The 16,418-nt window shown below is 36.9% G+C and overlaps 1 protein-coding gene across 1 annotated transcript in view; it reads left to right on the top strand.

Moving 5' to 3' along the window:
• The window catches only part of PRMT3 (protein arginine methyltransferase 3), a 126,023-nt gene that overhangs the window by 107,354 nt on the left and 2,251 nt on the right, over positions 1 to 16,418 (top strand). The window contains exons 14-15 of the mRNA XM_046686236.1: positions 4,346 to 4,396; positions 4,588 to 4,675. Of these exons, the coding sequence (XP_046542192.1) occupies positions 4,346 to 4,396; positions 4,588 to 4,675 (139 nt within the window). The remainder of the gene's footprint in view (positions 1 to 4,345; positions 4,397 to 4,587; positions 4,676 to 16,418) is intronic.

The raw sequence follows: 16,418 nt of genomic DNA, 5'->3' as shown, positions 1-16,418 counted from the left end.
ATGGCCGAGTGGTTAAGTTCACACACTCTGCTCCAGCGGCCCAGGGTTTCACCATTCGGATCCTGGACGCAGACATGGCACTGCTCATAAGGCCATGCTGAGGTGGTGTCCCACATGCCACAACTAGAAAGACCCAGAACTAAATATGCAACTAGGTACTGGGGGGGTTGGGGAGGAAAAGCAGTAAAAAAAAAAAGAATATGAGTATTCTGAACATCATCCACTTTGAATAGCTTGGTGAGTATCTTTCCAAATATATACATATATATTCACAATTGCATAACATATAATAAGTGCCCATAATATACCTAATATTATTTTCACCTAATAGTATATTGTAACTATTTTTTCAAATCAATAAATATTTATCTGTAGGATTACTTTGACAGCGAAATATGATTCCGTCATATGGAGATGATGATTTATTAACTGGTCACCTATTGTTGAAAAGTCTGGGCTAAACTTGACATCTTATGGCTAAATGTTTGCAAGTATACTTAATAATTACCATAAAATAATTTTTTGAAAGTTTAGAATTACTGGGTCAATGACTGTGTACATTATATAAGCATTTTAATTGAGCGCATAACATATGCTTACAAAAGTACGTAAATCATAAGTACAGTTTGATAAAATTACAGAAGGTAAATACCCACCACGTACCAGCACTTGGCTTAGAAACAGAATATTACCAGCAGCCCACCACGTAACCCCTTCCAGTTTCTACCCCTATTGCAGGGGTAACTGCTATCTTAACTTATAACACTAGAAGTTAGTGGTGCTGTTTTTGAATTGTCTGTATTTAAGAGGAATCTTACTGTGTGTACTGTTTTATATCTGGCTTCTTTTTAATACAAATGTTTTGTCTTTTAATATGTTTTGTTAAGTTCTTTGTAAAAAGGTTACTTTAGTTTATTTTCCCAACATAAATGCCACTTTCCCCACTGACTGCGGATGTTGTCATTAAAAAAATGTTTTCTTTTACGTGATCAAGGAAACTTGTATCTGTTTGTTTTAATTTACCTTTTTTTTCTAAGTAGGTCAGAAATTTTTTCACATGCTTATTTATCATTTGATTTTTCCTTTATAAATTCCTGCTTTGGGTTTTATTTCTTTCAACTTACTGTTTTCTTACTAATTTGTAGCAGCTTAGCATACACAGAGGACAGTGACCCTTTGTTAGATATATCACAGATATTCTCAGATTTGTTGTTTGTCTTTTGATTTTGATACTTAAATTTTAAATATCCCTTATATTAAGTTTCTTGTTTGTGCATGATGCTTAAAAAGCCTTCACTTCCAAATGTTGTAAACACTTTATGTAATGGTGGGATTTCCCTCCTCCTCACTCCTGCCCTCCCTCCCCCACACTGAAATTTGTACTTACGTGTACATACATTGAAAACTCCAGCAGATGATGTTACAATTCTGGCTTTCAACAATTATAAGTATTTTAAAGGAATTCAGAGGAAAAAGGTAGTCTTTTATATTGACCCACCTATTCATCATTTCTGTCATTTTTGATGTTTCAGATTTCCTTCTGATATTATTTCCCATCAGCCTGAAGAACTTCCGTTAAAATGTCTTCTAAAAAGTCTGTTGGCAGTGAATTCTTTAGTTTTTCTCCACTTGAAAATGTCTTTATTTTGCCTTCATTCCTGAAGGATATTTTTGCTGGATATAGAATTTTGAGAGGTTTTTTCCTGCTGCAATATCTTTTTCTTTTCCATCTGGACCTCCAGATATATATATGTTAGATCCATAGGTCTTTGAGGCTCTGTGCATTTTATTTTAATTTTTTCCCCTTTGTTTTCCACATTAGATCATTTCTGTTAATCTATCTTCAAATTCACTGATTTTTTTTTCCGTCATCTCCATTCTGCAGTTTAACCCAGGGAGTTTTTTGTTTCAGTTGTTGTATTTTTCAGTTTTAAAATTTCCGTTTGATCCTTTTCACAGTTTCTATTTCTCTAGGAGAATTCCTGTCCCATGATTGATTTCAGCGTGTTTTCTGTTATGTCACACCGGCGTAGTTATAACGTCTGCTTTACAGTCTTTGTCCGATAGTACCAGCATATGGTCATCTGAGTGGTGGCATCTGTTGATTATCTCTTCTCTTGCGAGTTGGTTATGTTTTCCTGGCTCTTTGTATGTTGCGTCGTTTGGGATTGTATCCTGGATGTTGTGCATATTATGTTGTGTAGACTCTCGGTCATGTTGTGATCATCTAGAGAATGTGGATGTTTGGTGTGAGCAGGCAGTCAACCCAGTTAAAGTCAAGACACAAGTTCTGCCGCAGCGTCTGGCAGACGGTGGTTCAGATGGCAGTTGCGTTTTCTGAGCATTTGCTGTTCCGTTTCTGATTTCTCCTGCACAGACGTGGTTCAGGGATTAGAGTGAGACCTGCACGGGTTTTTCAGGTCTCACTTTAGTTCTCTAAGCCTTTGCTTGTTGCTTTGGGCGTTTCACGTGCATTTTTATTCAGGGATTGCTCCTGAGCCCTGTGCCCATGGTTCGGATTCTAGTCCATTTCTCTCAGCCTCAGTTGTGTCGGTTTGGGTCTAACCTGAGCCGTGCAGTCAGGGGTTGTGCTGAGACTTGAGCAGGTTCGTACATAGAATTAGGGGATCCTCTTCTCTAGCTCTCTCCTCCCCATATTTGTCCCACATTCTCCATTTGTTTCAGAGGTGAAAGGTATTATTTCCATCTAAGTAAGTTATTCAATGATTAACAAAGTGTACTGACTACATAATAAGGCTATCTATATTTAAGAAATTGAAGATTTAATTTAACTAAATTTATTGAGAACTTGCTATATAAAAGACTCTTGCTGGGCAAGGGGCACAGAAATATGTTACACACAGGCTTTGCTCTTAAATAAATTGCATTCTGATGGGGAAACTGACTATAATACAGTGTGGTAAGTGCTGTAATAGAATCGTCTATAATAAGCACAGTCACTTGGGAAACATTTATTCTGTGCTCTGGACCAGCACTGCTTTGGGCACTAAGGATATGGTGTGAACAAGTCAGGCATAGAGGAATAAGTTTAAGAAAACCGTTGAATTAGTCTGTGGAGGGGTATCAGGAAATCGACTGAGAAAAGTTATGTTTTAGAAATGTTGTTATTAACTGCGTGGTTTTTCTATAGTAATCTGTAGCTGAGTACTGTGTTGCTTTATAGTTCTGTTTGACAGAATTATAAATAGTATTTGAATTCTCTCTTGGTATCTAAAGAATAGTGAACCTTAAGGTTAGATATTGAATTTGGTTTGGATCCAGTCTATATTAACCCCACAGATCAATGAAATCGCATTCTCGACAAAACCAGCAGAGTACACAAATTAGCTTTATAGTGATTTTTCAATAATCAGTGTCCTGTTTTTAATACTTTATAAGCTTTGTTTACTGCCAGTTTTAAAATAGATTAAGTCAAGCTAGTCCACTAGTGGAATAAAAAGGAATGATATCATTTAAATTTTAAACAAAAAGAAATGAAAATTACGTATTCATCTGAATATGTTACTTTCTTCTAGAGAACCTTTTTGTACTATCACAGTAGCCCTTAGAGTTACTTTGGAGTTTCTCCTTTGGGTTTCGCTTGAACATAACTTTTATTTAAGTACTATTATTCATTTTTATTTTATTTTCAGGAAAAAAAATATGTAACAGTTAAGAATTCTGTTGATTTCATCACAAAAATATTCTTAGTACTTTGCTTTAAAATTAGATGCATGAGATCAGAAGAAATTGAGTTGGCTTCGTATAAAAGAGTATGTTTTAGTTATTTATTGCTGTGTAACAAACCACCCCCAAACGTAGTGCCTTGGAGTCACAGTCAGTTAGGTTTATTTGTTTATGATTCTGCAATCTGGACTAGACTTATCCACTGGTTCTTCTGCTGGTCTCTCCAGCGTCTCTCGTCGTGCTGCTGCAGTTGTCTGACGGCTTGACTAGAGCTGGAGGTTCCAGGATGGGAACCCCACATGGCAGCATCCCAGTGGGAGAGTCTGGATTGGCCAGGGGCCAGCCGAGCCTGTCTCCCCATGTGGTCTCTCACCTTCCAGCAGTCTACCATGATGATTTTTCTAATAAAACACATATTGATTACTTGATTAGCCTTGTTACCCTTATTATTATGTTGTTTCTGTGAGGAAAAACCAATTTATATTACGTTATTTTTACTTATAACATCTTTTCTAGGAAAAATAGTGAACTGCCATAAGTTTAAGAGGTCTCTGGTCTTTGAAATGGTTTCTTGTTTGCTATGTCTTGCAAGCCTGAATAATTCATTGTTTTGTCATGTAATTATTTAATAATTATATTCGTTTTTTTAAAACAACAGGCAATTGCTGGCTACTTTGATATTTATTTTGAGAAGAATTGCCACAACAGGGTAAGTATCGTGAGTTGTCTCAGAAGAATTAATTATGTGTAATACATTGTATTTTATTTTTGTGCCCCAAGGTGTTTGATCATAAGCATTTTGCTGTTGTAAGCAATTGGAGCTTGTGTTCGATGTAGTAGATTAATGTACCATGATATTAAAAATCTTGTACTTCATCAGATGCTTTTGAACCAACGCAGGTCGTGTTCTCTACGGGCCCCCAGAGTACCAAAACACACTGGAAACAAACAATATTTCTATTGGAAAAGCCATTTCCAGCCAAAGCAGGTAAGAAAGAAAAGTAAAGGGGGAAAAATGTCTTATTCATTCTGAAATAACAATATTCCTTCATTCTCCAACCGCTGTTTATGTACCCACTGTATTTGAAGCAGTGTAACAGATGTTAAAGTAAGGTGTTCTTAGAGACTACCATCTACATCAATTTTAGGTGGCACATCATTTCATTAAGAAGTAATTTAAAGAAAACTTTCTTTATATCAATTTCTGCCAGTTAGAACGTATGTGCATGTTACGTAGCTCTTATTTTGAATACAACAAAATAATGCGGAAAACTTTGCTTTAAGCAATAACTAGCATTTACTAAGTTGCAAATACAATTAAAAGAAAATATTTTCATTTCTCAAGTGACCAAAGAAAAATATCACTGACAGAGGTAAAGTATAAACTGAAGAAACTGTCACTCAGCAGTTACTGTATTCAGGATACACCCATCTAGAATACCCTCCACTGTCCACGTCCTCAGGTCTTACGTGGTGTGCAAGGACTCGGCCAATTCTGCACTCCTTTGATTTACACCCCGTGATTTTTCACTGATACGAGTACCTCTAGTTATGTAAGAAGTACTAGAGGTACTCGTTCTTACATACCTACACTCTTAGCTCCAAAGGTTAGAATTTGACTATAGAGTTTGTTTTTTCTTTAAACTGCTGATTACGTGTAAGTCTTTTTGTCTCACCTTCACTGAAAGCTGAATATACAACCAACTTCTGTGAAAAGATGCTCAACGTGACTAGTATCTCAGGGGAAAGCTAATTAGAACTGTAGGACAGGATTTCTCATCCATCACTATGGGAAGAACATACATAAAATTTAACAGTGCCAAGTGCTGGCCATAATGTAGACCAGTGGAACTTTTATACTCTTCTGCTGGTCATCTTAATTGGTACAACCTTAGAGGATAGTTTGATATCATCAAATTAAGTGTAGTTGTAGCATGCCTGCAACCACACAGTTTTTTTCGTAGGCATATATTCTGAACAATCTCTTGCACAGCCTGAATACAAGAATCTTCACAACTGAGTGGTTCGTAGAAGAAAAAAATTGGAAGCAACCTTAATGTCCATCAGCAGAAGATAGATAAATAACTGTAGTAGTTGCATACAATAAAATCTCTATAGCAGATTAAATAAATTATGTGTCTGTGTCTGTCGAAAGGAACAATGAACAAAAGAAGCTGCAGAATGATTCCTACAGTATACCATTTATATGAAGTTTAAAAACATGTAAAACGAAGGCCAGCTCAGTGGCTTAGTGGTTAAGTTCCCATGCTCCATTTTGGCAGCCCAAGGTTCGCAGGTTCGGATACCGGGTGTAGACCCACACACCATTCATCAGGCCATGCTGAGGCAGCGTCCCACGTACAAAATAGAAGAAGATTGGCACAGGTGTTAAATTGAAGGAGCTGTAACAGAACGTTAAGAGCTGACAGAGCTGAGTGGTGGGTCCACTCTGGTGGTCATTGTCTTATTCTCTGTTTAAAATGCCTTATAAAATTCTAGCATAGTTTTGATTTTACTGTTGATGATAGACTGAACTCAGTAGACGCAAACAGCCCCCATCAGAGTAAAGCAGTGGCTCGTTGCTTTTCACCCTGAGGCTGCAGGGCTGTGGAATAAGACCCTGATAGTGGCATCTTCCCTTCAGAAAGCACAAGCAGCTGAAAGGAGACAAACACAGACGAAAGCCTGTCACGCCCTCGTTTGTTTGTTTTGTTTTTGTGTAGCTCTGGGATTTCGCTGATGATTGGAAACTTGAAAATGTTGCTTTCTTCTTCACTGGAACCATTTTGTTGTCTTAATGCTGGAATTGTAAAGGCAGTACTAACTCATTCATGTTTTAATCTTGAGATTTAAGATAGCATTTGAATGTTCTCCTACCTGATTACAACAAAATATTGTTTGATGTCTAGTGAAATTTTGAAATCCTAACTATTCTTTACCCAGTAATCCTTAGAGTAATTGATTCGGCTTTGTCAGAACGCTGTGGAGGAGGTGTGTGATGCTAATGTTGCCCTCTGGCACCATCTGCCTTCCATAGTTCTTTCAGGATGTTGTATATGTATTTGTATTTAAATAGTAAGGCCAGTACGGTGCAAAATATTAGAATCCCCTAAAATAGCACAACCTGAGGAAAGATTTGAAAGGGAAATTTCAGAATGAGGAAAACGTGGTCATTCTCAGCTATGGAAATATGAAGAAAGGATCTTATCACTAAATATAACACCTTTTTCTTTCAACCCTGCTAAGCCTCTGATGATATAGTACCAATGAATAGAAGCTAGAAGCTGTGGGGCAGAGTTCTGCAGAGGACAAGCTGACCAGAGAGCTCTAGAGATCTACACAGAACGTCCCTGTGAGCTTAGATGAGCACTAAGATGTACACATGTGGGATGACATGCCTGCGGTCAGGCAGAGCAGCCGGGGCGCCTCTGAACCAAACAGCTGTGAGTTTACACAGGGCTGTGGGAGACTCAGTTTCACCCAGCTGGAGTGGGGGTCCTTTTGGATTCGATTCAGTAGAGGTTCCAGAAGGACCATAGTTCGTAGTGGGAACAGACTATCCCTAGAGTAAAGGCTACTCTGGACGCTCCTTAATGAAGCTTAAAGACAAGCCTTGAAATGAAAAACTCAACTGCCAGTAACTTTAATGGCAACAAAGGAAAAGAACAAAACTCAGACGCTCAACAACGTAAAATTCATGATGGGCCAGGATTCAGACACTGACTGCAGTAAAATATCAGTCCAGAGAAGCAGACCCAGAAATGATGGAATTAGCACCCAAGCATATTGAAAAAGATAATAACTACTTTTATGTTAACATAGTGAGAAGAACATGAGAAGATACTTAAAATCCAAATAGAACCTCTAGCAGGGGGAATTACAGTATGTGAAGTAAAAATGTCATTTGATGAAATTAACAGCAGAAGAAATCAGTAAACTTGAAGATACAGCAATAAAATATATCCAAAATGAAGTGCAGAGAGGGAAAAAGATTTTAAAAAAAAGAATATATCCACAGTAACCTCTGGGGAAATATGAAGCACTCTAACAACGTAATAATAGAAGTTCCTGGAAGGAGCAGGAGCAGAAAATATATTTGAAGAAATGATGCAAAAATTTTCTTACATTTGATAAAAACTGTAACCCAGGGGCTGGCCCCGTGGCCAAGTGGTTAAGTTTGTGTGCTCTGCTTTGGCAGCCCAGAGTTTTGGCACACCCAGAGATCTTGAGTGCGGAGATGGCGCCGCTCATCAGGCTATGTTGAGGTGGCCTCCCACATGCCACAACTAGAAGGACCCACAACTAAAAAATATATACAGCTATGTACTGGGGGGCTTTGGGGAGAAAAAGGAAACATAAAATCTTTTAAAAAAAAAAAGCTGTAACCCACAGATTGAAGAAGCTCAGTGAACCCCAAGTAGGATCAGCACAGGGCAGACAACACCAAGACACATCATAAACAGATTGCTGATACACAGTGATAGTAATAAGAAGAAAAATCTTAACATTAACCAGAGAAAGAGGAAACAGAGAGAGGAACAAAGAAAGAATGACTTCAGAATACGCATCCAAAACTATGTAAACCAGATGCTAATCAAGTGACATTTTCAAAGTGCTAGAAGAAACTGTCAACCTACATTTATATCTACGATAAATATATTTCAAAAATGAAGACTAAATAAAAACTTATCCAAGCTAAATAAAAAACTTTTCCAGAAGAAAAACCCTGAAAGAATTCATTGCCAGCAGATCAGCAATACGAGATAATTAAAGTAAGTTCTTCAAGTAGAAGGAAACTATCCACTTGGATCTAAACAAAGGAATGGAAAATGCCAGAAATGGTCAAAGTGTGAGCACATAGAGAAGCCTTTATTTTCTCATTTTTTAATTTCTTAAAATATAGGTAATTAACTATTTAAAGCAAAAATAATAATGTATTGTGGGTTTCAAAACATATGGAGACATAAAATGTATGACAATGATAAAAAAAGAATTTGAGAAAATGGAAATATATTGCGAAGTTCTTACACTGTACCTGAAGCAATCTAATGATAAACTGCTAAATTAAGTATGTACATTGTAAACCCCAGAGCAACAGCTAAAAATTTTTAAATTAAACCACAAAGTATAGCTAATATGCTGGTATTGGAGATAATCCTGAAAAAAATATTCAAAAGAAGATAGGTACATAAGCAAGTGGACAAATAGAAAATAAGTGGTATGATGATAGACTTAAATTCAAACATATTGATAATTATATAAAATATGAATGGTTTATATGTCCAGACAATGGAATATTACTCAGGGCAATCTTTTTTGTTCTTTTTTTTTTTTTTTTTTTGAGGAAGATTAGCCCTGAACTAACATCTGCTGCCAATCCTCCTCTTTTTTTTGCTGAGGAAGACTGGCCCTGAGCTAACATCCATGTCCATGTTCCTCTACTTTATATGTGGGATGCCTACCTCAGCATGGCTTGCCAAGCAGTACCGTGTCCATACCCAGGATCCAAACCGGCAAACTCCAGGCAGCTGAAGCGGAACGTGCACACTTAACCGCTGCGCCACCAGGCCAGCCCCGAGGGCGATCTTAAATGTATATTACTCAGTGAAAAGAAGCTAATCTGAAAAGCCTACACACTGTGTGATTCCAACTATATTACATTCTGGAAAAGGCAAAACTATGGAGACAGTAAAAAGATTAGTGGTTGCCGGGGGTAGGAGATACAAATAAGCAGAGCACAGAGGATTTTTAGGGCAGTGAAAATACTCTATGATATCATAATGATGGATATAATAGTCATTATACCTGTGTCCAAACCCATAGAAAGGATAACACCAAGAGTGAACCCTAAGGTAAACTATAGGCTTTCAGTGATTATGATGTATCATCAATGTAGGTTAACCCTTAGTAACAAATGTACCATTCTGATGAGTGATGTTGATAATGGGGGGCTATGCATGTGTGCGGACAGGGCCACATGGGAAATCTCTGTACTTTCCTCTCAATTTTGTGGTAAACCTAAAACTGCTCTAAAGAAATAGTGTTTAAAAAAATATGAATGATCTCAACACGCCAATTAAAAGGCAGAAATAAACTGAATAAAAGCAGGAACTAACTATTAAATATAAAGGCACAGTAATTCCAGTTCCAGGTGAGACGATCTAAGTGTGTCCCATCCTCTCTCTCCCTGAATACAACTTTAAAACTTTTAGAAAGCCTGGAACCAGCCTGGACGCCAGAGCGCCTGAAACCCTGAAGAGGGCATTAGCAGATGGAAGGGTCTCCTAATGCTCAGAGAGAGTGGGGGCTCCCCATCCTTCTTTTCTATTTTTTTCTCTCCTTCTCTCTTATCCCAACCCCTAGATAATCCCACAGTGGTAGCAGCAGTGGGGACCTGCAGACACCTTAAACTCCAAGGGACCGGAGGTAAATGAGTGGGTGTGGCTGTTTTCCAATTAAATTTTATTTACAGAAACAGGCAGCCAGCTTCAAAAGGCTTCCATCAAACAAATCTCCAGGCACAGATTGCTTCATTCAGAATTCTCCCAGCTACTGAAGAAATAACACCAATTCCGATCTCTTCCAGAAGATCAAAGAGCTAATTTTATAAGAGCAGTATTACCTAGATACCAAAAACTAGACGAAGATAGTACAAGAAAATTAAACTACAGACCAGTATCCCTCATGAATATGGATGCACAGATCCTCACCAAAGTGCTGGCAGATTGAATCAGTAGTATATGAAAAGAACACCACCATGACCAGTGGCGTTTATTCCAGGAATCCAAAGCTGACTCAGTATTTTAAAATCATTTAATGCGATCTGCCATTCTAACAGTCGAAAGAAGAAAAACCACGCGATCACAGCATTGGATACAGAGAAAGCATTTGACAAAACTCAATATCCATTCATAACAAATACTGAGAGCAAACTATAAATGAAAGAGAACTTCCTAACCTGGTAACAGGCATCCACACAAAGTCTACAGCCAGCATCCTCCTGAATGGAGAAAGACTGAATGAAGGCTTTCCCCCTACGTTTGGGACAAGGCAAGGATGTCCCCTCACTTATGTTGGAAGTCTTAGCCAGTGCAATGAAGAATGAAAAAGAATTAAAAGCCATTGGAAAGGAAAAAATAAAGCTGTCATCATTGACAGATAACATGATTGTGTACATAGAAAATTCTAAAGAATCTATAAAAAAAAAAACTATAGGACTAGTAAGTGAATTTAGCAAGGTAGAAATCAATAGGCTGATCCTAAAATTTATGTGCAAATGCAGAAGACCTAGAGTGGCCAGACAGTTTTGAGAAAGAACCATATTAGAATCCTTAAACTATGAGATTTCTAAACTTATTAAAAAGTTACATTAACCTGGACAGTATAGTGTTGGTGTATACTATAGATAGACATAGATTAACAAATAGACAATCCAGAAATAGATACACTTGTATAGTCAATTAAGTTTTTCCAAAAGGCCAGTGTAGTTCAATGGGGAAAGGATAGTCTTTTCAAGAAATGGTGCTGGGACAGCTAAATATTCCTATAGGAAAATAATCTCAATTCTTACCTTACACCATGTACAAAACCCAACTCTACATGGGCCATAGAACTAAATATAAAAGCTTAAGACTACAAAACTTCTAGAAGATAACAGAAGTTTAACACTTGAGGTAGGCAAAAGTTTGTGAAAGTGAGATATTGGTAAAATTCATTGAATTGCACATATCAAATGTGCACATTTTATTGTATGTAAATTATGCCTTAATAAAGTTAATTTTTTAAAAACCCTCACTGGACCGTCAGTATCCCCAGGATAAAATCCAGATTCCTTACCACAGCCCTTTACAATCTGACCATTTTTCATCATTTCCAGCCCCACGCTGTCACAGCTCCGCATAAGCCCGTCATATCCTCCAGCTATGCAGAGTGCTCTTTTTTAGCTAACTTTCCTATCTTTTCTTTCTCCTTGCCTTTGTGTAAGATATTCTTCCACCTAGAAAGCTGTTTTGACCTCTTTCACTTGATAAATTCCAGTTTTCCCTTTATGACCCAGCTTATTTCTGCAAATCTTTCCTTCTTATCCTCAGAAAGTTCTTTGCTTCCTCCTTTGTTCTCCTGGATTTATTCGTGCATACACCTGTGTTATGACATCCCAGTGTGCTGTGATAAAGCGTTCTTACAGAAGATGAGTGATTTGCCTCTCTCACTCCTTTTTGATCTGGTGTGTTTATTTGACATATTGTAAATATTCTGCTGAACAAACAAGTAGAGTAATATGCATTGTCATTGAAATCCAATTTCCTCTCAATCAATTTGGGTGACACCATGTCAAGGACATTTATCTAGCTGTTGTATTTAGTTGGTCTATGTTGCCAACTCTGATGTCAGAAATTTCATCACACTGCTGCACCTGAGCAGGTGGGTGTTCAGATTATCTTGGCGTGGCTGAAAGGAATTCTCTCTAGTTGGGTTTAGTTAAACTAAAAGTAGCTTTTGACTCAATATGCTATAAAATTTTTAGGTAGCATTAGATAAAGCCAAGAGTCTAACAGGACAATTTACTGTGTATGTAAAGCTTATTTTAGTATCCAGAAAGTAATATGGCAAGTTTGTTTTAATAAACAAAATATTGTAAACATGCCTATACAGTTATTCTGCCTAGATTGTGTGTGTGTGTGTGTGTGTGAACATCTTCAGTAATGGTTAGTCTTTTTTTTGGTAATGGTAAAGCTACCCCTGGGGGTAGACTTGACATTTAGAACTTGGGAGAAGACCGTGAATAGGGAATTTCTCAGACTAAGAATTCTACATTTGGCCAAAAGCAAAATGGGACTATAAAATAGTAAGTCTAGTTTGGTTTTATTTTATTCACAAACTAGTACTAAATGTAGTTCCAGAAGGAGTGTTCTAAACATCCGAGCACTCAGTATGTGAGAGGTAGAGACCTGCCTCCCAGAATGAGTGCTTGTAAAGGAGTCAGACAACACTTTAAAGTTTAAATTCAGGGTGTTTTTTCTTTTCTTTTAAAAATAATGCACAATTTTATTGTACAAACTTGTATGGCAATGTTTATTTTAAAATTCAGATCATTTTCATTGGCTTTGAAAATATGATAAAAATCTGGTGATTTATTTCTCTTTATATATACCTAGTAAGCTTTTGTATGATGGAGAATCCATTTCTTTTTTTCGTTTTATTTTTTAACTCTAAGTTTTAATAATGATTTTTTATTTGTCTCCCTTCTGGGGAAATGAAATTTCATAGCTCTGGAAGAAATTAATTTTGAAAAACTACTACAACAGGATTGCAATCAGTTTTGTTCTTGATGGAACTGCAGCACCGCTTTATGGTGTCCTAACAGCCGTCTGCCGATGACAAAAGAAAGCTGATAGGGCTCTGCTCGTGGAGTGTCCTCCGCGGCGCTCCCCGCAGTGTACGTGCTGAACAACCTCGTCGTTTTGTGTCTCTCTGACACTGATTAATTACTCTGATCTATCTGGAGTACAGCCGCTGCCTTGCACTTGAGTCAGGCTTGAACAGTTGAAGGGAGTTCAGCGGTGTGAATTATGTATTTATTACTGTGACCTTTCATGCTATTTAATTAACTTAGATAAGTGCTGTTTGCACCCTCATTTTGAAGTGAAGATTATTACAGAAATAGTTATTTTACTTGTATTTCATTTTAAGATGTTAAAATTACAATATCAGCTTATAAGGCAATTAATGTTACGACTTTTTAATTCTTCAGATGTTTGTTTAACATTGACGCTTAAAATTTTTTCTTTCATGAAAATTTAACGAAAGTATCCATTACTAGTTCATCTTGACTGGGCTATATTTCTAACTTGAGAATGTGTGGAACTATCAAATATATCCTTTAAACTTGAAATGAAGAATTTGATAACCTGCATTTGCGAACATCATGGAACATTTCCATTTCAACCCTTACACTAGGGATTGAATAGAAGATTTACGAACAAGCCAGCTTACATTTTTTTAACACTTCTAAGGCAACTGAATCAAAGAGCACCAACCATCAGGGCACATGCTCTAAAAAAGTATTTGCAACAACACCGCATATACATCAAGCAGAAAACCACTGAAGTAAATGCACAGAGGATTCTTCTTTTTAGATGGTGGTTAAACGTTTGAAGTAATACCCATCCCACTGATAATTACTGAAATGTAAGTCAGAACAATTAGATTCTGGTTGTTCATCTAAATAACAAAGGTATTTTTATTTTCTTTCATTCCTTTTTTGTTTGGTTTCTAATAACACCCAATCTTTTTTTTTTTCTTTAAAGATTTTATTTTTCCTTTTTCTCCTCAAAGCCCCCCAGTACACAGTTGTATATATTTTGTTAGTTGTGGGTCCTTCCAGCTGTGGTAAGTGGGACGCCGCCTCAGCGTGGCCCGATGAGCAGTGCCATGTTGGCGCCCAAGATTCGAACCGGCGAAACCCTGGGCTGTGAAAGCAGAGCTCTCGAACTTAACCACTCGGCCACGGGGCTGGCCCCTAATAATACCCCATTCTTGGTGAAGGTGGCAGGAATGTAAAACTGCGGTACACTTTATGCCTTTAAGATACTCAACTTCTGATAATCCAGCCTCAGGAATCGAATCAAAATTCACTTTTTTTTTAATCTTTGCTATTCTAAGAAGTGAAATTAATATTGTTTTAGTTTGCTTTTCTTTCTTTATAAAGTATCGTACTTTATAGATAAATTTTTTTCATTTTTGTATAATCAAATCTTCAAGCTTTTCCTTTTGACTTCTGACTTACTAAAAAAATATCATTTTATTATATTTACACATTTCTATTGAATGCGTATTCTTTCCTCAGTGATATAAAATGCCCCACTTAGCATGTTCTGAATCTCCATGCTGGATGTTTTGGTTTCTCTACTACAATCCATTTATCTATGAGTTTATTCCTAAGCCACCACATTTTTTAAACAGCATTATTCTATAATTTACATACAGTAAAAATGCACACAATTGTACAGTTCAATGAGTTTTAATAAATGTACACACCACCCTAATCAAGAAATAGAATATTTACGTCGCTCCAGAAGGTGTCCTCCTTGATCCCAGTGGTCCGTCATCCCCAACTCCAGTCCCCAAACCAAGACAACCACTCATCTCCTTTCTGTCACTGTATGTTAGTATGACTAATATGAAGGTGTTATTCTCTTAGAATTTTATATCAAAGTAATATACTGCATCTTCTTTCCTTAGCATGCTTTTGAGATTCCTCTGGAGTTTGACGTATGTACTTAATTTATCACCGGAGCTTGTTCCTTTTTGTTCCTTTGTATAGCCGCACTACAGTTTACTTAGACCATGGCCTGCCGCCACACTGGTGACGTGCTCTCAGTCAGGGGCCGTTATGAATAGAGTTGCTAGGAGCAGTCGTGTAAGTCTGTGTGTGAACGTGTTTCATTTCAGATACCTAGGAGTGGAATCATTGGGTCTTATGGTAAGTGTGTTTAACTGTACAAAAATCTGGCACCCTTTTTCAAATGACTAGACCGTTTGACATTCCTCCCACGGTTGTGGGTTCACCTGCTGCACCTCCTTGGCATCACTTACAAAAATGTTCATTTCAATTTGAGCCATTCTGTCGTATGTGTAGTGATAGCTGTGCTTTGCATTTGCATTTGCCTGATGACTAAAGATATTGAGTATCTTTTCCTATATTTATTGGTCATTTGTATATCTTTTTTTGAGTTTTCTGTTAAAATATTTTGCTGTATTTTTAATTGGGTTGTTTGGCATCTTATTACTGAGTTATAAGAATCTTTATATATATGGATAAAAGTTCTTTGTCAGATATTTTTATCCCCGTTTCCACTTGTCTTTCCATTTTCTTAACATCTTTTGAAGTTTTTGCTTTTGTGTCATAATTAAGAAATCTTTGCTACCCTAACATTACAGCTTTCCTTATATGTTTCTTCTAAAAATTTCATAGTTTTGCCTTGTACATTTAGGTCTATAATCTATTTCACGGTAATTTTAAGAGGAGTAGTTCGTCTTTTCCCAAATGTGTATTAGGTTGTTCCATCATCATTTCTTGAAAGGACTATCCTTTTCCCATTTAATTTCCTTGGCTCCTTTGTGAAAAGTTAATCGGCCATGTATATAGGTTTGTTTCTGAGCTGCACTTTGTCCCATTGGTCTGTGTGTCCTTGTGCCGGTAGGACGTTGTCTTTATAAGATGATGTAAGTCCTCCTACTTTGCTCTTTTTCAAAATTGTTTTCACTGTTCTAGATCCTTTAAATTTCCATATAAATTTTAAAATCAACTTAATTTCTACCCCAAAAAGCCTGCTAGGAATTTGAATGGGATTGCATTGAATCTATAGATTACTTTGGGGAGAATTGACATGTTAACAGCATTGAGTCTTTCATCCACAAGCAAAATGTATCTCCCCATATTCTTAGATCCTCTTTAGTATTGTTCCCTAGTTTTATGTGACTAAATCTTGTACGTATGTTGTTACATTTATCTCAGGTATTACATGCTTTTTTGATGCTACTGTAAATGCCATTTTTTAATTTTAATTTCTAATTCTTCATTGCTAAGATGTAGAAAGACAATTAATTTTTTATATTGACCTTACATCCTAAGGTTGCTAAACCATCTAACAGTTCTAGTAGCTCTTTTGCATGTTGCTTTAGGATTTTCTGTGTACGAGACCATGTGGTCTGCAAGGAAAGGCTGTTGC

Source organism: Equus quagga, chromosome 14 (genome assembly GCF_021613505.1).
Source record: "Equus quagga isolate Etosha38 chromosome 14, UCLA_HA_Equagga_1.0, whole genome shotgun sequence".
NCBI lineage: Eukaryota > Metazoa > Chordata > Mammalia > Perissodactyla > Equidae > Equus > Equus quagga.
Note: the sequence above shows the minus strand (reverse complement) of the source record. Positions and strands in the feature narration are given on the sequence as shown.